The sequence below is a fragment of the Xenopus tropicalis genome, chromosome 2 (assembly GCF_000004195.4).
Source record: "Xenopus tropicalis strain Nigerian chromosome 2, UCB_Xtro_10.0, whole genome shotgun sequence".
Lineage (NCBI taxonomy): Eukaryota > Metazoa > Chordata > Amphibia > Anura > Pipidae > Xenopus > Xenopus tropicalis.
In genome coordinates, this window is record NC_030678.2 from 78,396,503 (window position 1) to 78,424,386 (window position 27,884).

The following is a 27,884-nucleotide window of genomic DNA, read 5'->3' on the forward strand; positions in this document are numbered from 1 at the left end:
TGCTTTCAACATGATGTTTTATTTCAGAGAAATGGCTTCTTATAAAGAGAAAAGGGGTACAAAATGACTTTAGGTGGACATATCCTTTCTAAAGTTCACATTGAACAGTTGGGTTACCAACCCTGCAGATGCCAAAACTGGCAATAACACCTTCGTCTGACTTAAAGTTAATGGAATAAACCTATTTTAAATAAGGTTCTTTCTTTTTTCCAAACATTTTTTTTTTAAACTGTATACCATCCAAAACAAAAGTTCCCAGATTAAATTAAACTTTCTCTAGTTGAATTTGCCCAGTCAAGTCTGTGGGAATAACAAAATGAAAATACTTACATATAAATTTAGATATGCAGAGACAGCAGATTTTGTTGATGCATCTGGCACACAAAACATTTTTTTAGAGGAACAGGTGTGGCCCTATGTTGCAGCTTTTATAATGTAAGCTTTATCTGTATATGTGTATAAACACGCACACATACATGTGGAGCACTGAAAAAATAAAGAAGGCTTTTGCCACAAACTAAAAAGAAATAAAGGAAAAAGAGGGCCTTAGGATATAAAGGAAAATACATCTCCAGATGCTAGGAATGAGCATACTATATTTTAATCTGATTTGTAATCTGGGTTAAAACCCAAATTTAATTGAATTCCAGTATTCAATCCTTGTTGTGAGTTCTGGATTTGATTTAATTTGAATTTAATTGCTCAAGTAAGGGGACTGTTACCCTCTCCCATTGTCCTTCAATAAGGTAACTGCAGGTCCTATTTGCCAAAGTCCATCTTGTCACCGCTGAACATCTGTTAAAGGGGACATAATTTGGTGGTTGGTTCTGAAATTTAAAAAGGAGACCGTAGAATTAGGATTGTTATTCTCATACTTTTAAAAAGGTAAAAAATTCTCTCAACAGGTTTTGGAATACTCATATAAGACACAAACTGAAAACATATCAAACTTCCCGATTGCTACTGTTCACATCACTCATTAGGTTTGAGATTTAATTAGAAATTGGAATTAATATCCAGCACCTAAATGTCTGGAGATCACACTTGCACTCAAAATGTGCCCTTTAAAGGACACATAATGTACATAACAAATAATTTACTCTACCATTTAAAATATTTTTGAACCAAAAAATTTACTTTTTTTTATCTGTAATATTGGTGTGTAGGCAGCCATCTCAGTGCATTGTGCCTAATTCTGTGCTTTCAGAAAGAGCCAGCACTACACAATAGAAATGTATCTGTAGTAATAAGTAAAATAAACTGTATTAGCTGTGTTTTTCTTGAAGACATTTCACTAGTCATCAGAGTGGCTTCCTCAATTCAGAATGACTTGAAAGTCTCAGTTATGAAGAAAGACTGGCCAAGTTGGGTCTGTTTATACTGGAGAAGAGGCGCTTAAGAGGTGACACGATAACTATGTATAAATATATAAGGGGGTCATATAATAACCTCTCTAATGCTTTATTTACCAGTAGGTCCTTCCAACGGACACGAGGGCACCCACTCCGTTTAGAAGGGAGGTTCTGTTTAAATATTCGTAAAGGTTTCTTTACTGTGAGAGCTGTGAAGTTGTGGAATTCCCTCCCTGAATCAGTCGTACTGGCTGATACATTATATAGCTTTAAGGGGTTGGATGACTTATTAGCAAGTGAAGGGATACAGGGTTATGGGAGATAGCTCTTAATACAAGTTGATCCAGGGACTGGTCCGATTGCCATCTTGGAAGGAATGTTTTCCCCTCTGCGGCAAATCAGAGAGGCTTCAGATGGGGTTTTTTTTTTCCTTCCTCTGGATCAACTAGAAGTTAGGCAGGTTATATATAGGCATTATGGTTGAACGTGATGGACGTACGTCTTTCTTAAACCTATGTTACTATGTATAAAAGTCACCCTGAATTGAGAAAGCCAGTTAGATGACTAGTGAAAGACACAGCAAGTCCAGTTGATCTGACTTATTACCACAGATATATCATGACCTGGAAAAATGAGAACTTTCACAGACACAATAGAACTTCTTTTAAATAAGCAATTGTTTATCCAACTCAATGTATGGGAAATATGACCCAAGTCTTGAAATACAAAGTTTCTCCCGCCTACGTGATATTCTCATGTCTAACACTAAGGGGTATATTTATCATGCTGTCTAAAAAGTGGAGTAAAACATTAACGGTGATAGAAAACCAAAGCAAAGCATCTTATTGGCTGCTATGAGCAACATCACCGGTAATGCTTCACTCCACTTTTTATACAGAATGATAAATACATCCCTAAGTGAGCACCATTTAGCAACACAAACGATTTCTAAATTCAATTGATCTCTACAATGTTGAAATCTTCTCCAGCCTTCAAGAAACCTGCTTTTTGGAAAGGTATAGGGGACTGGGGTGTAAAAAAACAGCCTCTCGTATTTGGAGCTAAAGTTCCCACTGCTTCTCACTGTAATGTATTTGTGGTGCCAGGCTGACGCAGTGCCTGTGAGTGCAGATACACGAATAAGTGGAGGCCTGCAGATCAGCCGATCGTAAACTTGAATTTATACACAGCCAGCCCGAGAGTCAGCCCCATGTGGTGCTACCTTAAAGGGCACCCTATTACCCTAAACTTGTTTCCCCAACGAGAGGTGCAGGCTAATAGAGCATACACTCCAGTTAGGTGGAAAACAAAAAAAAGCCCCCTACAGTGCTAGGCTGCCTGCACCAGGTGGGAGCTCCTGGTAGGGCAACCATGTGTGGAACTCACATACGCATAAGGGCTCTGGCACACGGGGAGATTAGTCGCCCGTGGCAAAACTCCCTGTTCGCGGGCGACTAATCTCCCCGAGTTGCCTACCCCTGGCATCCCACCGGCGAACATGTAAGTCGCCGGCGGGATGGCAGACGCGAATCCACCACTCCATCACATGCATGCACATGATGAGCAAGCGGGGTAGTCTTGCTCAATATCTGCATGCACTCTAAATAACATGGTGACCCGAACCGGGAGCTCCCTCAAGATGTGGGTGGACTAATATTGGCAGGGACTGTTTTTTTTTTTTTTTTTTTTTTTTTAAAAACAAAACAAAAAACATAACACAAAAACTATTGTTTCTCCAAGCATGTATCTCTGGTGAGAGAAGCAATTTTGGCATGATAGGTGCCCTTTATGAGGACAGTGGTTCTCAACCTGTGGGTCGGGACCCCTTTGGTGGTCGAACAACCCTTTCACAGGGGTCGCTTAAGACCATCGGAAAACACATATTTCCAATGGTCTTAGGAATAATTTTATGGTTGGGGGTCACCACAACATAAGGAACTGTATTAAAGGGTTGCGGCATTAGGAAGGTTGAGAACCACTGTAACTGTAACTGAGGATTGCACAGAATGACAGTAGACAGAATGTTCCGATAGCCATCCTCTTAGGGAAGCTTGCAAAGAACAAATCTCTATCTCCCTGGCATTTGCCATTTTTTACAAAAGGAACCATTATGAGCATGGCAGACCTAAAATGTCACTAACAGATAGTTGGAGAAAGCTTATTTCTGCATTTGAGCGACACATACTAATGAAAATTTGTTTACTCATTTACCGTTCTATTAAAAAAAAGTAGTTGCATAAAATACTGACACCGGAAATTAAACCTTTTTTCACATCTATAACATCACTGTCTTTGCATGCTATTAATATTGCCATAAAGGTTATTTGCTTGATGCTTTTACATTGCCCATCTGATCCCCCATGTTTTTCTTTGAGGAAACGGCCATATTTGTCCATCAGTAATCCGTTAGCATTAGAAGCTATAACTGACCGCTTGAGAAAAACAATCACCAAGACCTATACATAACTTTATGTACATTAATATTTTGAAGTGTAATTTTTTAGTGAAAATCAGGGCAGATTTACCATTATATATTGTACCAGTACAGTTGGCAATTCATTTATATGTTTTCTAACTAGTTTCTAACTGCTAGCAGACTGAATAAAAAATGTCCACTTGCAAAACAAAAAAATTGTGCACCAATTCACACCTTGCACAACGTTCACCTGAGGAAGGGATTGGGTTCAACACCTCCCAGAAACGCTGTGCAAGGTGCGAATCTGTGTCATGTTTAATTACATGCAATAAACGCATAATTTTTATTTTGCAAGTGGACCAATGTATTTTTTGTTCTGCAGTATACTGGTGGTGGGAAGGTACGAGTATATTATCCACTTGCACCCTTGCTCTCTATCTTTTTTGGCAGACTGAATAAAAACTACTTGCTGATTGGTTGCTATTAGCAACTGCACTGGTGTTATCAGCATTAAATATATAAACACATCACCAGCACATTCTTAAAATATATTAATCTTACCTGTTTCTTTTCCACTAATTCTTGATCACCTAAAAAGGGAAAGAAAACAGTTTTTTAAACAAATGCACACAAAACAACATTTTCTATCTAAAACCATGTGCGTGACAGGAACTTTACTCACAAGTACAAAATCTGATCATATCTTCCTGGCTGACCAGGTGACTATGCTATATTCTCTGGACTAAAACAGATCTGAAATAACACACAGGCTCAAAGACTATATCTAATGAACAGAACCAATACCCCTACATAAATAGAGTTAAAAAACAGACTATTATACAGAACGTGTGCTTTGTTCTGTTTTCAGCTCTAGAAGTAATATTCAAAAGCCAGAAAGATGTGTGAGGTGTTGAGGAGATAGACTAGAAGACTCAATGAGAACAATGCTAAAGGAAGCATGCTTAGAGTTGTTCAGCAACATCTGATGACTTAAAAGGACCTTGGGGGTGGGAAAAAAGTTGGGATTTAGATAAAATATACGGATATAGCTAATAACAAAAGGGCTTTACTGTTCACATGCACTACAGTTAAATAACTGTCCAAGAATAAAACAAATATTAAAAAAATGCATTTTTATTATTCCTTCTCCTCTTCCACAACCTTTATATTCTGCTAGTCTTTTCTTTCTACATACTTTACGCCATTCTTCTATCTATTAAAGGAAAAGTAATACTAAAAATTTTTAAGTAAAAAAATCTATTCTACCCTGTATAATATAACCCCAATAATTGCCCTATACTGCACACCATTTAGTATTTTGAATGCTTTATTAGAAAATACCTGCTAAAACTTGGCTTCTGGCGATTTGAAATAGGGCAATACGGTGATGCAGGGGAAGCATCCATTATGCAACGCTCGATCCTAGCCTTCCTTCTGTATAGGAAGGAGTCGGGCTAGGATCGGATAAATAGATATGTTTTTTTTTTTTTTTTAAATAAAAAATTTAACTTATATTTTGAAAGTTTCTTATATCTGTGATAAAAGGCACATATTCAATTTATAATCCCTTAAGAATTTTCGCTGCTGATATTAGCACAGTACGTGGGATACTGGTTTCCAAAAGCTTCAGTTTATTTTCACAACACTTTCCCAACATAGAGCCTAAGTTTAGGCTACATTTTGGTTGACATTTAACACACAATGTACAGAATGTGCGCTGTACATAAACTTTTGCCTAATCTGAGGCAGTCTTTATAATATGTACAATCTCTAGCAGTCTCGGTCAGGATGGTCCTGAAAGCATGCAAAGTTTATGGTGCATGAAAGTATTTTTATGGGAACATCTGACCATAGACTCCTCAGTTGCAAAAAAAAAAAATAATATAAATAAATAATATAAATATAAGATAATAAGCCTGCATCTATGGCTTTGACAATATGTTGAGCAGTGCTGTTTCACAGATATCCAAAAGGAGCACAGGTAGACCTAAACTACCTATTATTGGCGCCTTCTTTGTAGAGGAGGTTACCTGGTGAGAAGCCTGAACATGATTACTATAACGATATAACCAACGTCCTTGACCAGTGCTGCCACACACTTGCCATGTAACAGACTTGGCTTCTATACCATGTTTCTGTGTTGGAAACACATTAACATAATGCTTAGGAAGAGGGCTAAAATCAGACCATAGATAGTAAAGGCTCGCTTATTACAGGGTATATGTAAAGAGTTGTCTAACGATGGTTGTACTTTCAAATAAAAGCGCCAGCTACTGAATAGATTTAATGTAGACCTTTACCTTTTTGACACTATCCTCTTCCTCTTGCCTCTTCTCATAATGAGAGAAATCATCAAAGATGGAGGTTGTGTGCTTGTAGCTGGCAATGATTCGAAGCACCTGTCGCGCTTTTTCCAATGGGACCTCTTGTGTGTCCCGAGAGTTGGTGACTGGCTTGTTGTCATTGTTCTCTAGACGAATGTGACGTAACTGTCCATTAGGTACATCCTTGACAAAAAGCCAGCGCACATCAAAGCGGCCCTTCCATTTGTCCTGTGACCAAACTCCCGCACAAGTATTATAGTCTACTGCTGAGCGCATTTCTGCAACTCCACAGAAGTGGCCACTACCATTAACACTAAAAAGCAGGTAAAGTGGACCTTTGCCATTAAGAGAGCGATAAGCTGCATCCAGGCGCTTGTTACCATGCTCTGTAGAACACCAAACATTGTACTTGATGGAGCGGTGAATGTCATCCTCTGAATAGCTCTTTACAATGAACACCCGACCAAGTTTAAGGCTGAAGTCAAAGTCCTTGGGATTGTAGTTGTTGACGGAACGCAATTTCTCCAGGACAGGGTGAGGCTCAGCAGTTAAGGGTGGAGGCTGAGTCTGCTCCGAGCTTCTGTTACGATGAGCTGACCAACGTGTAGGAGCATGAGGAGCTATTGCAGCATTGGGGATAGACTGCTGAAGGATCGGTGGAGATGATGCCTGGCAAACGCTGACTGTGGATACTTTGTTATCCCAAGTTCCAATCTCCATATTGTGTTTGGAGGGTGGAGGGGGAGGAAGAATTTTAGCAAGGGTTTGCTTAGCAGGTTTGCTTGCAATGTCCGCCCAAGATGCCTGTTTGGGTGGTGCCACAGATGCAGGTGGCAGACTACCTATAGCAGCCTTTAGACCACCCCCTTCTCCACTCAGTTTCAGAGCCCCCATTCCCTGTTCTAGGCTTCCCACTGCCTTTCCCCCACCAAAGCTTGCTTGCCCCTCTAACACAGCTCCCCCTAAAGTGCTGGGGGCATATGCATAGCTTCCCCCATATCCAGAACTAGGAGCAGAGGCTCCTGGTGAATTGCCTCCACTGCCCCAAGCTGAGAAGTCTACACCACTTGGAAAAAAGTTAAACCCAGGCTGTCCAAGGAATGGGGCACTCCCCAGAGGTCCAAACACAGCATCTGGCAAAAAATGTGGTTCTCCGTTGCTCAGCTGGCCATAGGAAGTTAGGTATGGCATAGTAGGTGGAGGGTCACCCCCAGTAGACCAGGCCCCCTCTCCCAGGGAGTATGAGAAACTGATAGATGGGCTGTAATAACTTGGCAAGTATGAGTCTGACAGTGCTGTGTATGCATTGTTCTACGAGAGAAGGAAATAAAATAGGTCAGTTGATAATTCTATAAAATAAGTATAAGAACACGAGAGGAGAGGACAGATAGAGATTTTTGTGATTAAAGGAGAAGGAAAGGGTAAATCACTAGGGGGTGCCAAATGTTTGCGCCCCCTCCCCCCCCAGCAGGCCAGCAATCCTCTTTCTTCCTTCTCCTTTCGCAGTGATCCCAGGGCCCAAGCATGCGCAGTTGAGCAAAAAAACAAACAAACAGCTTTTTAGTTGAAGTTCAGCTTTTCACTCAACTGCACATGCGTGAAGACCAAATGAGGGAGGAGGAACGTTTGCTCAAGTAGACCCAGGCTAGTGCAGTTATCTCCTAAAATGTGCACCAGCTGGGTGTTTCTGGTAAGCAATTACAAGAACAGGGGGGTGTCTAATCTGCCCCAGTGATTGCAACTTTCCTTCTCCTTTAAAGCAATAATCGATATGCCCAGAAATGCAGAACAGTTTAGGATAAGGCTGCATTAAGACAACTTGGTTATGTCTAACCCACCTGCCGCTCTTGTGTATGCAAATATGGCTCAAATTCATCATCATTTAAGCCATCCTTTTGGTGAAGCGATCCATTTTGCACTGAGAAGAGAGAGACAGAAATTACTACAACAATATGATTTTTACTTTTTTGTATTGCCTTTACAAATACTGTATTGCATTGAACTGCTAAATTCAACATCTTTTTTATGTTTACACTTTTAATACTTTTGCATTCTTCCATCTATTAAAAATTCTTACTTTACATTAGCTTTACTCTACTGCAAGGAAAACAAGGAAACAGATTCTGTTCAAATGGTCCCCATATGCCATTGCCTATTGCTGCCTCTTGCTGAACTCATTTGCTCAAGTATCGATTTTCTTACCTTTATTTCCTTGTCCTTTAGGTCTCTGCAAAATCAGACACAGGAAGACAATTAACAAAAACAGCTACACAATCCATTGATGCAAATACAAAAAGGCCAAAAGAACAAATGACAAGACTATTAATGACTATTTTGTAAAAATGTACAAAAGAAGCATCAAATATCACCCAGTGCTTCAGACTAAAAAAAAAAATCTTTTCTTTTATGTTAAAGGGAAGTTCAAAATTATGTTATGATTCACATATCTAGTATAATTAAATCTACAGCAACTGGACTTGCTTTAAAAAAAAAAAAGGATTTTGTTTGAAAAAATGCAGGTAATCTATTGGAATCTTATTGGAAAATCTCCTCAAATTCCCTTGACCCTTAATTATGCCTGAGATTACACAGGTCCACATGGGCCACCCAAAATAGAAAGTATACTGCCTTTTTAAAATGGGTTAAATGAACACTGCTAGGCTGAACATACAGTTTGGATATTGTTTTAATCATAAGAAAATATGTTTTTTGTTGTTCCTTAAAATATACAAAGAAAACAGGAAAATTGAAGCTTCCATGTTTGGTTCTTGTGGGATATATAATAAGAATATCATTGCACAGATAAAGCTGATGCATAATAAACTTTTGTTTCTCTGTGCTCTAGTAATCTATTTACTTCCCACAAAAGCACCAAACATGGAGTAGCTTCAATTTCCTAGTTTAGCTGAAGAAATACATTTTCAGAAAATTTTTAAAAACAAAAGCAAAAGGAAGGTATATCCAGAGTTCCTTTCTCTGATTTGACTTTTTTTGTGCCAAAACAACATGTTTTAGGAGGAGAAAAATAAACAGTAAATGTTAAGGAATGATCATCTGAGGAGTATTTATGTTGATTATTCAGATTTATATAAGTGACTTAACAGGCACAGTAACATTTTGAACATCGCAGATAGAAAGTGGGGTATGAACTTTAGCAAGAACCTGTCCGATTTGAATACTTTGAGCTGCAAGGAGCAAGAGTTAAGAGACACAGATCTAAAAGGGGTACGTCACCTTTAACTTTTAGTATGTTATATAATGGCCAATTCTTAGCAACTGTTCAGTTGGTCTTCTTCTGCAGGCTCTAGGAGCCTAATATAAAGTTTTTTGTTATTGTTATTTTTTATTACATATTTTTCGGAGAGTTGTTTAAAAAGTGAAAATTAAAAATCCAATATTAAAATAAAAAAATGTAAGAACAATTGCAAATTGTCTCAGAATAGCACGTTGTACATGATACTAAAAGTTAACTCAAAGGTGACCACCACATTTAAATTTCTCCTCTGAGGGTATTCTGAACCACATGTAATGAGAAGTTCTTGATTAAGTGTTCATAGGAGAAACACTGTTCTTGCTCTTTTGTTCTTCAAAGATGTAATTGACAATAAAGTTGGAGGAATCCTTGAGACAACATTGGAAAAGCCAAATGCTGTAAAACTACAGAAGACAATAAAGATGTTTACAAAATTAAAAAAAAACCCACTGTGGTTTAAGCTGTACAGTGTACTCAGCATCTTTACTACTTTCCTGCCTGATGGCAAAATTTGCATACAGTAGGCTGTCTCTGGAACACCAGGTGTCACTGAACCACAGTTTAATCTTTATTTTAGATTATGGAGGAATGCTGGAAGTTGCAGTATAGTAACTTCTGAAATGTCAAGTTTGCCTAAACCTGTGATGGGACACGCAGATGTAATTGATGTTATGAAAGATGCAGTGTGTGGCAGGAACCAGCATTCGCAATGACTTATCAACATCTACTATATAGGTTGAGGCAGAAAAGCAGCTTTGCTTCAACATTTAAAGGACAAACAGTTTAAATCACTGGGGGTTCCTATACGTTACCCTGCCATTTATTACAAATGCTAACAACCCAGGGAAGGTGCTCCTTTTTTTGAAACGGCCCAGGGTAGATTTCTTCTAGTGGAACACCACCCTGTTAGAAAAGGCACCTGGTCCTTTGCTGCAGTGCTGGACCATGTACAGTATAGTAAAAGTCAACAATTTTACAGTACGGCATGTGCAATTAGCCCTGACAGCCACAAGGGACTGCTGGGAGGTTATATATCATTGCTGTGCAGCAGTGAAAGAACTATAACTGGAGTTGGTATGATATTCAGCAAAGAGCACCACCCAGACTTTAAAGGACATGTAAAGACTACATTTGCCTACAATGTATATTAGTTGGACACGTTTCCCCCACCCAAATGGCATCATTTGTGCTGCATATATCCCCTCCGCTTGCCAGCACCATCACATTTTCCTAAAGCAAATGGCAGCTTTTACCCGGTGCCCATTTTTCCTCTAATACATAATCAGATACATTTAAATCTGCAAACAGCATACACACACAGCAAATTCCTGAGGGGGGGGGTCCCCAAGTGGGTTACAGGAGGAGAAGGAAATCTAAGGAGATGTTGCAGTCTTACTATTAGGGTGAAAACACACAGCTACTAGTAGCAGCTAATTGTTGTGGCTAACAAACTGGACAATGCTGATCATTTACTGACAATTGTCTCTACGTGTGTTTTGGCAGAGGCAATTCTCAGTACTGTCTATGCCAGGGTATTTTCTGGAGTTTAGTAGCCATGAAAAAGTAGCTGCTACTAGAAGCTCAGTGTGTCTTCACCCTTAACCTCTGGACAACCAGTGTGGCAGGTATTGAAAGATTTCAAAGAGGCTGTTCATGATTAAATTTGTGTGTGTGGGGTTTACATGTCCTTTAAGGTTAGTGGTTGTAATCACTGTGGAGATGCCTAATTTTTGGAACCCCCCCATTAATATACATCACTGTTTCCTGAGCAGCACTAACTGGTAACTAGAGAAATATGGATAGCCCACTCTAGCTGAGAAATGTCTTCACCAACTATATACAATGTATTTAGTTTTCTTGCCCTGGATGCTTCCCTGGGTAGAATATGAATTCCTGCTTCACTATACTTCAGCAATAATGACCTGACTGCTTCTGTGCCAGCATGCCCAACAACATATGTATTCATTTTTCTTGTACCATGCATCTTACTACCTCAAAGGATCAAGATAGACAACTTTTAACACTCATTTTGCCCTAACCTTGCAGATGAGGCCTGGCCTTCCAATCTGTGAACCATTAGAAAAATGCATTCTATGATGCCCCCTTGAGTTTAGATGGGATGTAAATGAAATGGCCATAAATACAGGACAGTGAGAAGAGAAGACATCATGTCAGAAATGCAGACGAAGGGAATGAGATTGACGGGAAGTCTCAGGTTTACATGAGGCAGATGAAAAAGTGTCAGTAAAGGAAACGAGGAAACAAAAAGGTGGGAAGGAACAAGCGCGGAAAGAAGACGGCACACCGGGAATGCAGTGTGCGCATACGAATAGGCAAAGGAAAAATACAGAGCTAGAAATATAAGCGCAAAGCGAAAGAAACAAGAGCGGATAAGGTGATAAGAACGAATAAACAAAGAAGAAATAAAAACTCTCGTTACCGGCTCCAGAAGACTACTGGCGGACATGGCGGCAGCGTAGTGACCGGAAGAGATGCCGGAGCTGCGCGCCCTGAAAGCAGGAAAGGGGTGGGGCTTACCGCGAGCAAGCGCATGCTCTCTAAAGGTTAGAGGCCCTGTCTCCGCCGGAGCCGTGTTAGATTATGGTATGGTAGCTTTATTGTTGTTTTCTATGAGCTTTGTTGTATATTCCTGATGCCCTAGTGACCTAGGGCTTTGTGACTATGTTGACAACTGTCGGGCTGTTTTCGGCAACTTTTTCTCTCACTGACTATAAATTATTTTTCTTTATTGACTATGCAGCCATTGCCTTTCAGCTCTTTAAGACTATAAAGTACTGCAAGCTTCTTAGCGGGGAATGCTGGGTGTTGCAGTCTCTCAACACCTAAAGGTTGAGTACTAAATTAAATTCTCTTTGCGCATGCGCGCCGCTTTAACCATACGGAAGTGTCTGAATTGTGGAAAGGTGCGCTTGCGCAGTACAGCTGCTGTAAAGTTCGCCAGCGAGCGTAAACGCTTTGTTTAGGAATTTCCAAAGATTTGAATGATAAATATATTGAAACTAAAAAGTTCGGCGTTTGTTAGTTTTAAAAACGAGTTGTAGCTGTTTTATGTCGAGTTGCGTCTCTATGAGAATGGATAATTACCTGTTATACTGTAGTAGGTTAAGTCTATAAAATGTGCCTATTGGGATGGTAGGTGCTATTTAAAGGAATATGGTGCCAATTATAATTTTTTAATTTTCCTTTATTTGCATGATGCAGGCATGTTATACGTGTTTATGGAGATTGTTTATTATTTACATCCTATCAGTACTTGCCTAAGCTGGGCTTACAATCAAATAGGGTAAACTAAAACAAATTAAAGTTTGCAAAAGGTCTGATAATCACTTAACAATGAGCAGATCAGTGGGGGACCTACTAGGGGTGCATCTGCAGTGCATCTATGAGAGACTCCTCTCATATTCACATAACTGCCATATTGTTATGTCTCTTCATCAGATGGGGTTGCCACCTTTAAAAGGAAAAAAAAAGAGACTTGTTTCCCTACTTTCTTTCATACCAATTGATAACATTGGCATGAAGTATTATTTGCCAAGTAGCAAATTGTTAACCTTCTTGCATTGTTTTGTAGTGCTGTCAGAAACAAAAGCAAATTCACACAGGTTTCCCCTAAAATAAGTAGAAGTTACCATGGCTCAGCTGAGAAATCCTACAAGTGCAAAGGTGTGGTGGACACGAATCAACAAAGAAAAACAACACACTTTTTTTGTGCTGGAGATAATTAAAACTATTATTACTTAGGTTATGTTTAAAAACATACAAAAAAGATCCTGCTTTCCTCCCACACCAGAATTATATGATAGACCAAACACTGTTGTTTGCTTATATGGCAATAAATGCTGCTCAATGCATTGTCCATATGTGCTGCTATCTTTATATACACTAGACCATGCAATATAACTTGCTCTTTTTTTTTCTTGGATGAATTAGGTTGTGGAGTAACACTGCACAATCTGTGTAACTAATGGCCAATGCTGAGGTGACAGTCCCCATGGGGGATGTGGTTGTGATTCCCAGTGACTGCACTGAGGGGGAAGATCCAGAGGATACCAAGACACAGGTGATCCTGCAGTTGCAGCCCATACCTCATGGGTAAGTGTACAGGTGGCCGTGCACATTGTGATCTGCTCAAGCAGCTCTTCTTTCAATAAGCCCACCTAAGGTGGGCAATATCGGCCCTAGGACCAAGGCGCCATCAGACCGAGGGCCGCAACAATGAGCCGATGCAGTCCCCTAATTCGACAGAAAATTAAACCTGCCCCATTGAGATCTGGACAGTTTTAGGCCAGATGTTGGTCAGATAGGCCCATCGGGGGTGCCCATACATTGGCAGATGAGCTGCCAAACTGGTCAATCCTAGTCCCTAAGTAATCATTTCAGCAAAGATGGATAATGAGTATTTACTCTTAATTTTTTGTTGTACTAACATAATGCCGTCATAAACAAATTTGTTTGGATGCAAAAACAATTCATTTGGTTGGCAGATTTATCAAAATGTGAGTTAATGAGTGGTTAATTCATAAAAATCACCCGTTTTCTATTCATACCTATGGGATTTAGAAGCGTATTTATCGGTGAAAGTTAGAACTCACCATTTGATAAATACACTTCTAAAAATCCCTGTAACTTTGTAATTATTATCTTAAAACTCCCACAATGCGAAAGATGTTTGAAGGTAAATAACAAGGTTTCAGAAGTTGAACAGTGGTTTGCCTTTATTTTGCAAAGGCTTGTGCTTACTGAATCTAGGCAGTAACCCATAGCAACCAATAAAAGTATTTAGCTTCTTTTCAGATAGGCATAAGTAGAACAGTAAAAGAAACATTTGATTGGTTGCCATTGGTTACTGCCCAGGTGCTAATTTGCTCAGTATTAATAAATTAGCACCAGTGTCTCGCATAAAAAAAAATCTAGGGTATAATTTCTGAATCTTGACTTTTTCTCATATTGAAGTAAAATATTTTTTGTGTGTAATTTTTTTACTATCCAATGTTTTCCTATGCTAAAAACTTGTCAAAATGTACTCTGTCCCAAGCTAGCATTCCATATAGATGCCACAAAAACATTCTCTGCAATGTTTCCAGTCAACATTTTTATAGAATGCTTGGAAACTTCCTGCAACTTTAGAGGTAATAATGTAACTCCACCTCAGAGCAGGCAAATGTTTTTAGGGAAAAAATGGAAAATGGATGTGAAAAATAGGAACAGGTAGGTGAACTGCAGGACAAAGTCAAGGAAAAGCCTAATATTTCTTTTCTTTTTATTAAAAAAATCAGTGTTACATAAAAAACGAGAACAGTAAACTTAACATTAAGTATATCTAACCAATGCTGCAGTATCATTAACAATATACATTATAAAATACATTCATATCATCACATTGGGGTTTGTGGGATATAGTATTTGGTTTGTCTGGTGTGTGGGGAAAAATTGAGAAGGGTCACCAAAGTAGGCAGAAATGCATATCTTCAGATTCTATCCATGACCCCCAGACTTTCTCAAATTTCTCCGGATCTCAATTGGCTTAAAGCCAATTGAGATCCCAATTGGCTGATTTAATAAAGTTTAGATTGATGTTCATTTGAAAACGACGGTAGAAATAGTAGAAATATTAGGTAGTAAACCTAATATTTCTACTATTTCTACCGTCGTTTTCAAATGAACATCAATCTGAACTTTATTAAATCAGCCAATTGGGATCTCAATTGGCTTTAAGCTATGTTTTCCAAATGTAAGTGAATGGCCATGTGTTCCGTTAATTAACTTGAATTTGGTATTTAAAAAGTGTTTCTACCACTGAAACACAGTAGAATTTTATCAAGTCATGGCTTTGTTTATATACATATACAGTGGTGTGAAAAACTATTTGCCCCCTTCCTGATTTCTTATTCTTTTGCATGTTTGTCACACTTAAATGTTTCTGCTCATCAAAAACCGTTAACTATTAGTCAAAGATAACATAATTGAACACAAAATGCAGTTTTTAAATGAAGGTTTACGTTATTAAGGGAGAAAAAAACTCCAAATCTACATGGCCCTGTGTGAAAAAGTGATTGCCCCCCTTGTTAAAAAATAACTTAACTGTGGTTTATCACACCTGAGTTCAATTTCTGTAGTCACCCCCAGGCCTGATTACTGCCACACCTGTTTCAATCAAGAAATCACTTAAATAGGAGCTACCTGACACAGAGAAGTAGACCAAAAGCACATCAAAAGCTAGACATCATGCCAAGATCCAAAGAAATTCAGGAACAAATGAGAACAAAAGTAATTGAGATCTATCAGTCTGGTAAAGGTTATAAAGCCATTTCTAAAGCTTTGGGACTCCAGCGAACCACAGGGAGAGCCATTATCCACAAATGGCAAAAACATGGAACAGTGGTGAACCTTCCCAGGGGTGGCCGCCCGACCAAAATTACCCCAAGAGCGCAGAGACAACTCATCCGAGAGGACACAAAAGACTCCAGGACAACATCTAAAGAACTGCAGGCCTCACTTGCCTCAATTAAGGTCAGTGTTCACGACTCACCATAAGAAAGAGACTGGGCAAAAACGGCCTGCATGGCAGATTTCCAAGGCGCAAACCACTTTTAAGCAAAAAGAACATTAAGGCTTGTCTCAATTTTGCTAAAAAACATCTCAATGATTGCCAAGACTTTTGGGAAAATACCTTGTGGACCGACGAGACAAAAGTTGAACTTTTTGGAAGGTGCGTGTCCCGTTACATCTGGCGTAAAAGTAACACAGCATTTCAGAAAAAGAACATCATACCAACAGTAAAATATGGTGGTGGTAGTGTGATGGTCTGGGGTTGTTTTGCTGCTTCAGGACCTGGAAGGCTTGCTGTGATAGATGGAACCATGAATTCTACTGTCTACCAAAAAATCCTGAAGGAGAATGTCCGGCCATCTGTTCATCAACTCAAGCTGAAGTGATCTTGGGTGCTGCAGCAGGACAATGACCCAAAACACACCAGCAAATCCACCTCTGAATGGCTGAAGAAAAACAAAATGAAGACTTTGGAGTGGCCTAGTTAAAGTCCTGACCTGAATCCTATTGAGATGTTGTGGCATGACCTTGAAAAGGTGGTTCATGCTAGAAAACCCTCAAATAAAGCTGAATTACAACAATTCTGCAAAGATGAGTGGGCCAAAATTCCTCCAGAGCGCGGTAAAAGACTCGTTGGAAGTTATCGCAAACGCTTGATTGCAGTTATTGCTGCTAAGGGTGGCCCAACCAGTTATTAGGTTCAGGGGGCAATTACTTTTTCACACATGGCCATGTAGGTTTGGATTTTTTGTCTCCCTAAATAATAAAAACCCTCATTTAAAAACTGCATTTTGTGTTTACTTGTGTTATCTTTGACTAATAGTTAAATGTGTTTGATGATCAGAAACATTTTGTGTGACAAACATGCAAAAGAATAAGAAATCAGGAAGGGGGCAAATAGTTTTTCACACCACTGTACATATAAAATGTTAAACACGTATCCTATTTTTACACTTGATTAGTTAAGGAAATCTTTGTTGTTACAAAGTGAAAACAGAAAATATTATATAGACTCATGAAAGGAGATTGTAATTCTACTAGTTTAGAATATGCTTGTTAGAACTATTCTAAAAGAAGCAGTGCAGTTTCTGTCAACAGTTCATAATAAAGAACATGATGAGATTAGAAAGGGCCTAATTGATGAGAGGACCATACAAGAAACTCTTCTTAAGCCTTTTTACCTATAGGTCTTTCAATCTTCATGCACAGCTTTTTTTTACTGGTAGAATGCTTTGGTAAGTTTAAAGCAAAATAATAATTACACTGATCAGTTAAAGCCACCATTTTTTGTTGTTGTGCCATTGGTTTCTTTGTGTGCACCATCAATTGCACAAACCCAGGGGGTGGCCCTTAGTACCCTTTAAATAGGATTAGGCACATACTGCTAAAAAAAAGTATTTTTATAGAGACCTACATTATTCGGGGGTATAGTTTTCCATTAAGGAGGACTGCCCCTGAAATGCAAATAAATAGTGTGACAGCTAGGATTAACTATTTAATACAGACTACAGACGCTCTAATAAAAAATCATATGTTTTGGTCAACCTTCTGTTTATACCCCCTTCCATAAGTTACTGCCCAGCTGTTCTCATTCTTTTACTGCTTGTGACCATTATTTCTCTTTTACACCTACAGGATTTATGGGGATATGACTGACACCAGTGCAGCTGTTGTGTCTTTGGAGACTCACACCTTAAAGATGGGTGACACCCTAGGTGAGTTTCTGACCAGTTCCTTTTATTCCATAACTATTATGTAACATTGCCTCATCATGAAATCTCTGCACAGATGGTGGCACTGTGGAGTTAAGTGAGGACATTGACATTGCTTACCCAATAACCTGCGGGGAAAGCAAGGCAGTACTGCTGTGGAAGAAATTTGTGTGTCCTGGAATCAACGTAAAATGTGTTAAGGTAACTGCCAGAGGATGGACCTTTGCACAAAAACGTACCACCGGCTATATAACTTTTTATGAAGAAACAATTGAAAGCAATATGTTAATAAACTATTGCACACTTGAGGGGTTATAAAAGATTGCCTTTCTAGCCCATAACAAATTGTTTATCATTGTTGCTTACTACATTTGGTATGAATGTACCAGTTCAGCATATCAAAGAAAATAAATTATTGGTTCTTATTGATTACTAGTTCTGAAGTCTTTACCTGTTTGTAGATTACCCCCTTCATTTTTTAAATATCTCAACCTGCAAAACACCAAACAATACCTTATTCCCTTATCTGCATATTCTTATCTTATTCCTTTGTTTTCAGTTTAATGATCAGCTGATCAGTCCAAAACATTTTGTTCATTTGGCTGGAAAATCCACCTTAAAGGACTGGAAAAGAGCCATTCGTCTTGGTGGAACAATGCTGAGGTAGACAAATTGCTTTCTCAGTGGTAGAATCAATATATTTGTTCTGTTAAGACTGTAGCTTGTGCTCAGTGTTTGTGTTCATTTGTAGAAAGATGATGGATACTGGCCAAATTGACTTCTACCAGCATGACAGAGTCTGCACAAACACATGTCGCAGCACTAAGTTCGACCTGCTGATTAACAGTGCTCGTGCCCCTGTTCCAGGACAGGGTACTATAGTGCAGACTCCCAGCACTACAGAAGGTATGGAGAAAATATTGTAACATTGCACGGTGGTTTATTTTTAATATCTTTTGCTCTTTCAGTTTAGGGGCTTTTACTTCAACTTTTACTTCATCTAGGAAAAGTATGTACTCTGTTTTTAGCAGCATACGTTTTCTAAATAGGTCAGTGTTTAATTTGAGTTTTTTTTTTGCAAACTGACTTGAAATACTTTGCTTTGTGTATGGTGGTATTCATTTTGCAGGTATCCACTGAACCTAGACATGTTTGTTATAGATTGCACGATGTGAAGTATGATTCATTACTTCAAAGAAACCCATTTTCACAGTGTTGTAGATCCTTACATTGTCCCTGCCAACGCATATTATTTACCTGGTGATGTCAGGTTTGTGAGCTTTTGTGCAAAATGATGTGACATCAACAGTGTAAGGTTAGGTATATCCAGTCTAACTGGAGGTTTTTCACCACTTATATTGACAGACCCCCACTGCAGTGGTTGTAAAGTCACTTGGACTACATACACAATATTATATATATGTTACAATATTATATAATATATTCTGCACTTGAAGGTGCATTGTGTTTGAACACAGCTGGTCAACTGGATTTGGGGGTGATGAATGTGAAAAGCATTTGTAAGCAGTTGTCAAACCCATTTGGAAGTTGCATGATGCATCCATGATGCAGGTTTGGTATTATTTATGTACTTACAATGTGCCCCACATGCATCCCAAAATAAATAACAGGGTTTATATCCTGTTCTAAACTATAGTTAAGTTAAAGCTAAAATAATGTTATAATAAGAATATATTTTTTGTTTATCCTAACTAGTCATTTCTTTTATGCTTTTAAAGTTAAATATTGTATTATTATTCTTTCAAATCCATTCTATTACACATACATTCTACCAGTTATGTATTCATATGGAATTAAAATGCAAATGTTTAAATGTTTTTACTCCTATTCAGGCAGCCTTTCATCTGTAACTGTATCCGAACAGATGGTGGAAGATACTACAGTCGAGTGGGGCACAGGCCTTACTGCCACCTTACAGATGAACAGAGAAGAGAGGACCAAAAAGGAGGGGGAGGAGATATCTGGTAAATAGAAGGCAAATTAGTTAATTCATTGTAATTTTAAATTGTTCTACTCTGCTTTCTAAACACCTTTAAAATATTATCATGACAAGGTCCTATATGTCCGAAAGACTGGAGATCCATGGGCCCACTGCAGGGCCTGTTCTACAGGGCTCTGATGGTTCCCCAGCTACTGATACCTGATGCACACTTGTAGCCATTAGAGGACTTCATGTTTTATTTAAAGAAGCGTACAGTCCTATTAGTACAACTTAAGAGGATGTAAATTAACTTAGTTTTAAATGGATTATTTTATATAATACTTGTAATCTTTTTCTTTCTCTTTGTCTGAAATACAACCTGACCAACCTCCATTAGGGGCAAGTGGCTTTTACCTCTGCCATTCACAAGCGTGCATGTAGCTAGTGACTTCTGATTACTCTTGGAGAAATAAATGTTAATCAAAATCAACCTTATTATTGATGATGAATAATATATGGACATAATATTATCTGGACTAAAAAGGATTGCTCTTTTTAGGGCTCCTCCACATGGGTGTGGTGTAATGCAAAAAATCCAGTGCCCATGTGCAAGAGCAAGTTATTCCTTTATTTGGGCTCTCTATAGATCCTTTCTGGTCCCTGTGTGTGGTACAGCTGAATGGTGGATATGTCCTTCCCCAGAAAAACAGATGTGAGTAACTTATTGCAGCTGTACCTTCACACAGAGAAAGATAAACTGTGATTCATTGGCAGGTCTATTTAGCTGCTGTTTGGCTTTTATTCTACACTGCTAAGAGCTTGTGGGTTTTCCTGCACAGCCTGGGAAAACAATTAGTAGGAAGTTGTATAACTGTGGGAAACCTTAATTGAAGCAGTCCAAAAAACACCTTATTAAGGTACCTTCTATTTTAGAGGTGCACAATGCAACACAATATCTTGACACTATGAGGCAGATTTATCAGTCTTCACACATCTATATTCATTCAAATGAATGCTGCAAAAAAAAAAAAGGCCTTAAATCGCCTGATTTTTCTGTAAATAATTGCTCTGACCTTTCGCTGAATAGGATTTTAAAGATAAAACATACCAGGTTTTAGGGGGCAAGTATTTTATTTTTGTCAAAACCTAGCAAATTGGTAGCTGCTGAAATACCGAAATGGAGAGCTGCTGAACAAAAAATAACTGAAATACCACAAAAATAAACAAAAACAACAAATGAAGACCAATTGTAAATTGTCTCAGAATATTAGTCTATAATAAAGATTTATATAAAGGAAACTACCACTTTAAACTCTTGTTCTGCACATGCACTTTCAACAGCAAGTATTTTTGAGATGGTAAAGTTACTGCTGGGCATACCAATGAGGCACCTGTACAACACTGCCACCTTTTAGGTTTTGTTGAGACAGGGCTAGTCTGCTCATTGGTGGCTATGTTTGATGGACCATGATTTTTTTTTTAACTTTTACCAATGAGGCACCTGTACAACACTGCCACCTTTAGGTTTTGTTGAGACAGGGCTAGTCTGATTGGTGGCTATGTTTGATGGACCATGATTTTTTTTTTTAACTTTTACTAATCAAGCTTTAACAACCAAATAGCAATCAAAATTCTAAGGGGCTGATTTACTAACCCACGAATCCGACCCGAATTGGAAAAGTTCCGACTTGAAAACGAACATTTTGCGACTTTTTCGTATGTTTTGCGATTTTTTCGGATTCTGTACGAATTTTTCGTTACCAATACGATTTTTGCGTACAAACGCGAGTTTTTCGTATCCATTACGAAAGTTGCGTAAAAAGTTGCGCATTTTTCGTAGCGTTAAAACTTACGCGAAAAGTTGCGCATTTTTCGTAGCGTTAAAACTTAACGTTACGAAAAATGCGCAACTTTTCGCGTAACTTTTAACGCTACGCAAAATGCGCAACTTTTTACGCAACTTTCGTAATGGATAGGAAAACTCGCGTTTTTACGCAAAAATCGTATTGGATCCGAAAAATTCGTAAAGAATCCGAAAAAATCGCAAAACATACGAAAAAATCGCAAAGTACCGATCATTACGAAAAAAACGCAATCGGACTCCATTCGACCCGTTCGTGGGTAAGTAAATCAGCCCCTAAGTCTTATAGTGGTCGAAAAATGTAAATATTTCAGAAACCAAAAGCAATTAATTTTAATTGCACTTTAAAATAATTTTTAATGTAATAAATAAACCAGTTTATGGTGAGCTACTATTGAAAACAAATCTACATTTAAGTCTTCATTTACCTTTTACAAAGAATAAACATACATAAAAACATAACAATATGTGTTTTGCTTTTGCTTGATAGGGTGTGAGTTTGTGGAGACAACAGTCACCATATACCCCCTTGTTTAGGACTTGTTTACCTCCTTGGTGAACATATGTTTTCCTTGGTGTTTTAATCATGGAAAATGTATGGTTTTTGCTTTTTCTTGAGCTGAACTCGGCAAACATGGACAATGAAGCTATGGTTGATTTTGGCAAGGTAGATAATTAGATTACAGTGCACAATTCCCTTGCATATTGGCCTTGTGCTTATTAAAGTGTTAAAGCTGGAGTAAGTTTCAGCATTGTACAGGTCAAAATTAGATCAGAAACCATCTGTTTATCCATGCATCCATCTAGTGGCAGACGTTGGCATAGCACTCAGTGGGAAGATAGGTACCGAAAGTACTTGCGTAATTCTGTGCTTGCTGTTTCTAGAAGCACAAGATGATTTATAATGACCTGAGATGTCTTCCCACACACCATTATTAAAAAAAAAATGGTAAATAACTTATATGCCAGGCACAGATACCTCATTAATGTGTGTGCTGTGACTTGTAGTCTAGCAACAAATGAGTAAATTATGTTTAAACAGTGCAGCAGTGTTTAGTTTCCATTTAAGGTTTCCTTTCTTTAAGTAACTGCTTTATTTAAATAATTATTTTACTCTTCTCTTTTCACAGCTTGTTTATAAGTTTGATTATAAATTATGGTATCATATATTATTATTATTAACATTTATTTATAAAGCGACAACATATTCCAGAGTGCTGTACAATAAGTGGGTTTCTTACATTGGACATACAGAGTAACATATAAAGCAATCAATAATCGATACAAGATACAAGGAGCAAGGGTTGAGACACAAGGTGCGGGAATGGGCTTGACCAGAGTTGGGAGAGGTGTGGCACAGGGTATTGCTTTTAGCAGCACACTGAGGTTATGTTAAACTAGATTAGGGTAAGCTTCTCTAAATAAATGTGTTTTTAGAGATCTTTTGAAGGCAGAGAGATTGGGAGAAAGTCTGACAGTTTGTGGGAGCGAATTCCAGAGAAGGATATATGTTATATACAGCATGTTGCCACAATCAGTCTAACAGTAATTGCATTTGTAATTATACTGATATGCAGGGACTGCTACCATTTTGGGCTGGACACTAAGGGGCTGATTTACTAACCCACGAATCCGAAAAATTCCGATTGGAAAACGAACATTTTGTGGCTTTTTCGTATTTTTTGCGATTTTTTTTCGTCGCCGTTACAACTTTTCTTAAATTGTCGCAACTTTTTCGTAACCATTACGACTTGCGCGAAAAGTCGCGACTTTTTCGTAGCCATTACAATTTGCTCGTATCTTGTTGCGACTTTTTCGTATTGAGCGCTCGTAAACTGCGGGCAAAACTTTCAGACTTAGCATGATTTTGGAAGCCTCCCATAGGACTCAATGGCACTCTGCAGCTCCAACCTGGCCCAAGAAAAGTCACGATACTGAAGCTTGAATGAATCGTAACGCTACGAAAAAGTCGCAACATTTTGCGAAATAGTCGTAATGGCTATGAAAAAGTCGCGACAATTTACTAAAAAATCGCAAAATACCGATCATTACGAAAAAAACGCATTCGGACGCCTTCTGACTGTTCGTGGATTAGTAAATCAGCCCCTAAGGGTTGCCATGAGTATGACTAATTTCATCCTTTACCACAGAAGGAAAATATGCAGCATTGAGTTTACCATTCACAATACAACATTCAAGAAATGGGGGATATCATTAGATAGGGCTGTGGGATTTAGAAATTCATGGTCAGTGGTGATATAGGTGCAGGACCCCCTCTTTATTTCTGTTTTGGTTGCCACAAGCAATAGAGCAGCTTCACTAACCTATATGGCCATACCCCTGATGTGCCCTAACTCAGGTCCGATGTGACAGGACTCCTATGAAAAGGGCAGTCTGTGATGGTGACTTTTATTACCCCAAGGACCAGTTTTTCTTCAGAGCCCATGGGCTTCTAAGTTAGATGTATATTAGTTGAGAGGCAGTGTACACAATATTGCTGGGAACTGCCTTGTGCAGAAAATCACGCCAGCTCATTTCTAAAAATGATTGCATCTATGGTTGTATTTGGTGACATTGGCCAAATACAATGTAGGGGGTTTATCTTTAAAATAGTTTTTATGCAGCTTTGAATTTATGTAAAAGGTGATGATGAAACTTCTTCTGTGTCTCTTTTTAGAGGAGACGTTGTTGTTTTGGAAAGGTATCTCTGATGTGGGGCTGATGGATGAGGTAATAAACAAAATTCATAATGAGATTGAGGAACTTTTGAGTGGTGTCCAGCAGCGAGCAGGACAGATTCCCTTCCAAGTGTCGGGTAAGTGTCCGTTTCTTATTCATAAAATGGCTAATACTTAAATAAAAAAAAAAATATATATATATATATAATATAGTATAATATACAGTTTGATCATTTCCCTGTGGGACCAACTTCTAAATTATATCCTTATAAACGGGGCTTAGTGATGTAATTTCTGTCACATGACTCACTGAAACTTGTATATTATAATAAACCCCCAATTGTAAAATATGAGTATATTAGAAGTCACCTCGAAGTTCCATTACCTGTATAAAAGCACTCTGCCGTCGGCCTCGTGCTTTGGTCATGGAACTCCTTGGTGACTTACAATATCCCTATATTTTACAATAGGTGTACATTATTCACTATACAATTGGTGTTTAGTGATATAATTTGTCACACAACTTACTGGAATGTGTATTATAATAAATTATGTACCCCCTGTTTTATATTATGGAGGTACAGTAGGGGGTACATTATTAAATGTAATAATAGGGGGCAAAAAGCATATGCACAATTCAGGTTGAAAACAATCGGCAACAGGGAGCCTATGGCTGTCCATACATAGGCTGACTTGCCTGATTCTTTTGACATTGTGCAGTCTGGAATAATACTGGAATGCCAAATTATGCCAAGAACAGGAATGCAGTTCAGTTGATTCAATAAGACAAAATCCAATGTTCCTGGGTTTGTTTGCTGACCCTGTTCATACATGTTAAAGGCAACTTCGGTTTCTGAACCAAAATTGTTTAGACACAGGAAACCCTTAATATACCTATCACTATAATCTGTTCCTTCAAAAAGTATGAATAAATACCAGTTTTATATGCTGAAATCCAGCTGCAAAACAGTTCTTCTCTTTCTGCATCATTTGAAACACTGGCAGTGGAGGAGGGACTAAAACATTGATGTTACAAATTGTAACAACTTTTCCACAGATTACATACAGCATGTAGGAACTACATAACCTTCAATGCAGTGCAGTACACTGTGAGGTTACTTTCCTATATGATATTACTTGTTCAGGGAATTGTAGGATTTAGAGGATGCAGGCTGAAGGCAGGCTCAGGACGGTCAACTACTGTTACATTTTATTTGAGTCTCAAAGTAGTCAGCCAGATCAGCAGGAGAACAGGGGTCTAGGCTTAAGTAACTGTTCCAAACCATATTATTACATTGCAGATCATGAAAAAGTATACCGTAAAAGTCATGACAGAATCCCTGAAGCATCCTTAAGCCATACACAATCTGATAACCTGACAACTTGGTTTGGAGGGGTAGAGTCAGTTTGTATATGACCTCCCTTCTGACTCACAGGGACTATTTTTCTACCTCAGCTTACCGCTCCTTCACCTTTTTTCACAGTGAAGTCATGGATTCTGTGAATTTAGGTATTACATATATATATGTAAATTTGGCAGTGCAGCTAATGTTAAGGCACCTTTTTTTATGTTACACAGTGGGCTATTTTTTTCACTTTAAGAATAATTCAGGGAATATTTTGACAGTTCATTATTTAGGTGTTTACACCTTGTGATCGCTTTTCTTCATTCTGTTAATTGGTGCAGTTCACGGTTGCTGGCTCATCTATGCATATTTGGCATCAGAAATGCCTGGTTCATATCTCACTTAAAACTACGTGCAATATATATTGGAGATGCATTGTACTGAATAATGTTGTACTGAATACAAGCGGTGCATATGTAAGATGAAAATTTTTACGCAACACAGGGAACCTACATTCTAGTCTGCTTATTGTTTTTTAGATGCCACTGTGCTCAGTAATGTTGCTCACAGCTTTGGATTATTAGACTCAGTGAAAAAAGTACTCGAACAAAAGAAGAGTCAAACTGAACATAGTGAAGAACAATATCATTATACATTAGCAGGTGAGTCTCTTAACTTCTGTCTTTTGGTACTAAACTATAGGATAACTCAAAGACGTTGATGGTACAGTATCAAGGTTTTGCTGTAATCATGCAGTATTCTTTATAGACTGGCACATACTTTTGTCCTTTATTTTTTGAAACAAAAAAAAGATGTAAAGGTACCCTATTATTGTTTTAATGCCAAAGAAAGTTGTAATCTCTTATGCTACAATTTATTTGTGCCCTATCCTTTTCTGCATGATAAATGTATCCTGTCACCTTCCTTTCTGCTGTACACATGCAGCCTTTAATTTGCTCTGGATACTTTAAGCCTGCTTTTACCTTTTCTTGTGCCCACCTTCCTCCAGCATTCACTCTAAAATAAAACATTACAAAAATTCTAGTGGCATACGTTTTGAGCCAGTAAAAGTATTTATTTACTGTTATCCCTTTCTACGTTTTTGTACATTTTCTCTGCTTTTTCTTTATAGTGCACCATTATTTGCATGTGAGCCTTTTTCTCTGGTTTAAATGATTATAATGTCATCTATGACAGATAACTGTCTCCTGTAGATAATACATGTGGCCTTAATTGTGGTAAGTTTCAACAAAACTCTACATTTAGACCACAGTTTTTGACTTAAGTAAGTTTTCTTACAGAACTGGAGCGACAGCTAGAGGAGCAAAAAAAGCAAGAGGGCAGCAAATCCCCTCTCCTTCAAAATGTTGTTTTAATGCCTATGAGTACGCCAAAACCACCCAAGAGGCCACGTCTCCAGCGCCCAGCTTCTGCTGGTTCTCTGAACAACCCTTCTTCCCAGCCCCACTATACAGTATTGTCCCCCTTAACACTGGCACCAGTTGGCCAGCAGTTCTCCTTGGGTGGCGTACGCTATGCCACTGTGCTGGGAAAATCTGGATCCGGGGATACACTGGCAGTACTCACAACAGATATGCAAGAAACGGGCGAACTAACCGGAGTAATGAGCCCTGTAGAGCTAGTAGCTATGGATACAGGACTTGGTCATGATGGGGTGGGTGAAGAAGGCCAAACAATCATACAGATAGATCCAGCCCCTGACCCAGAAGGAGGATCCAAAGTGATGGAACTGGGAGATGGAAAAGTCCTAGGTGTTAATCCAGATGGAATACACAATGTGGAGATCGTGGTCCTGGAGGATGACTAGAGCTGAGGCAGGTGAATGATCCAACCTAGAAAGAAGCATAATTTGTTCACCCTTTGTGCTTAACCCTAATGAGAAGCAAAGTGAAATAATAAAATGTGGAAGTATCTGGTAAGCTAATCATACCTCTACACTTGAGAATTATTTTTTTGAACTGAAGGAAGAAGAAATGACAAGCCTATCAACTTTACCACATTTTCTGTATATAAAGTGTGTAAAAACAAAAAATGAATGTAGAAAGTTGTTGAATTTTTTTTTTGTATTAATATAAATTTCAGTGATACATATTTAATCGTACTCTTTCTGGGTGTCTTTATTCAGCATTGTTCCCAAATATTGAAAATAAATCAGTATAATGCCAAGTGAATTCAGTTTAGCAGTTACATGTATAAGTGTCAGAATACTTTGCCATTCTCTAAAGCCAGGAACTAAACAAATGAACCACAAAGTCTTGTGAGCAAATGTGTTTGGTTTCTGGAAAGCACTGAATATAGAGAGTCCTCCCCATTTCTTACTTTTCTCATTCCGTTGATGAGAAATACAACCATATGATAAGGGTTGTAAGTATAGATATGAACAAAGGTATGCTATTGTAAATGTATGTA

General features: G+C 38.3%; 2 protein-coding genes across 8 annotated transcripts; one reads left to right on the forward strand and one right to left on the reverse strand.

Annotated features, from left to right (window-relative positions):
• ythdf2 (YTH N(6)-methyladenosine RNA binding protein 2) lies at positions 1 to 11,973 on the reverse strand. Of its 3 annotated transcripts, none has more exons than XM_018091889.2 (6): positions 11,884 to 11,973; positions 8,295 to 8,319; positions 7,931 to 8,010; positions 6,069 to 7,403; positions 4,330 to 4,358; positions 1 to 827 (listed from the first exon to the last, which is right to left on the reverse strand). In XM_018091889.2, exons 1-5 carry the CDS (start codon positions 11,896 to 11,898, stop codon positions 4,344 to 4,346), a joined length of 1,470 nt encoding a protein of 489 aa, XP_017947378.1. In that variant the 5' UTR covers positions 11,899 to 11,973; the 3' UTR covers positions 1 to 827; positions 4,330 to 4,343. The 3 variants fall into 3 exon arrangements, with proteins under 3 accessions (XP_017947378.1, XP_002934690.1, XP_031752749.1); XM_002934644.5 differs by lacking the exon at positions 11,884 to 11,973 and adding an exon at positions 11,786 to 11,847; XM_031896889.1 differs by lacking the exon at positions 11,884 to 11,973 and adding an exon at positions 11,385 to 11,712.
• On the forward strand, positions 11,863 to 27,576 carry gmeb1 (glucocorticoid modulatory element binding protein 1). 5 transcript variants are annotated; one of them, XM_012957263.3, is made up of 10 exons: positions 11,863 to 11,949; positions 13,297 to 13,458; positions 17,551 to 17,630; positions 17,704 to 17,828; positions 18,187 to 18,290; positions 18,379 to 18,533; positions 19,481 to 19,612; positions 24,108 to 24,245; positions 25,994 to 26,116; positions 26,756 to 27,573. In XM_012957263.3, exons 2-10 carry the CDS (start codon positions 13,331 to 13,333, stop codon positions 27,280 to 27,282), a joined length of 1,512 nt encoding a protein of 503 aa, XP_012812717.1. In that variant the 5' UTR covers positions 11,863 to 11,949; positions 13,297 to 13,330; the 3' UTR covers positions 27,283 to 27,573.
• The last annotated feature ends 308 nt before the right edge of the window (positions 27,577 to 27,884 follow it).

Coding starts and splice junctions, on each gene's coding strand:
- ythdf2 (XM_031896889.1), bottom strand. CDS start 11,483: ATGGCCATTTCATTTACATCCCATCTAAACTCAAGGGGGCATCATAGA. Junction 8,320..11,384: donor GGCCAGGCCTCATCTGCAAG/GTTAGGGCAAAA, acceptor CTGATTTTGCAG/AGACCTAAAGGACAAGGAAA. Junction 7,404..7,930: donor TGCATACACAAGAGCGGCAG/GTGGGTTAGACA, acceptor CTTCTCTCGTAG/AACAATGCATACACAGCACT.
- gmeb1 (XM_012957263.3), top strand. CDS start 13,331: ATGGCCAATGCTGAGGTGACAGTCCCCATGGGGGATGTGGTTGTGATT. Junction 17,829..18,186: donor TCAACGTAAAATGTGTTAAG/GTAACTGCCAGA, acceptor CTTTGTTTTCAG/TTTAATGATCAGCTGATCAG. Junction 19,613..24,107: donor GGAGGGGGAGGAGATATCTG/GTAAATAGAAGG, acceptor GTCTCTTTTTAG/AGGAGACGTTGTTGTTTTGG.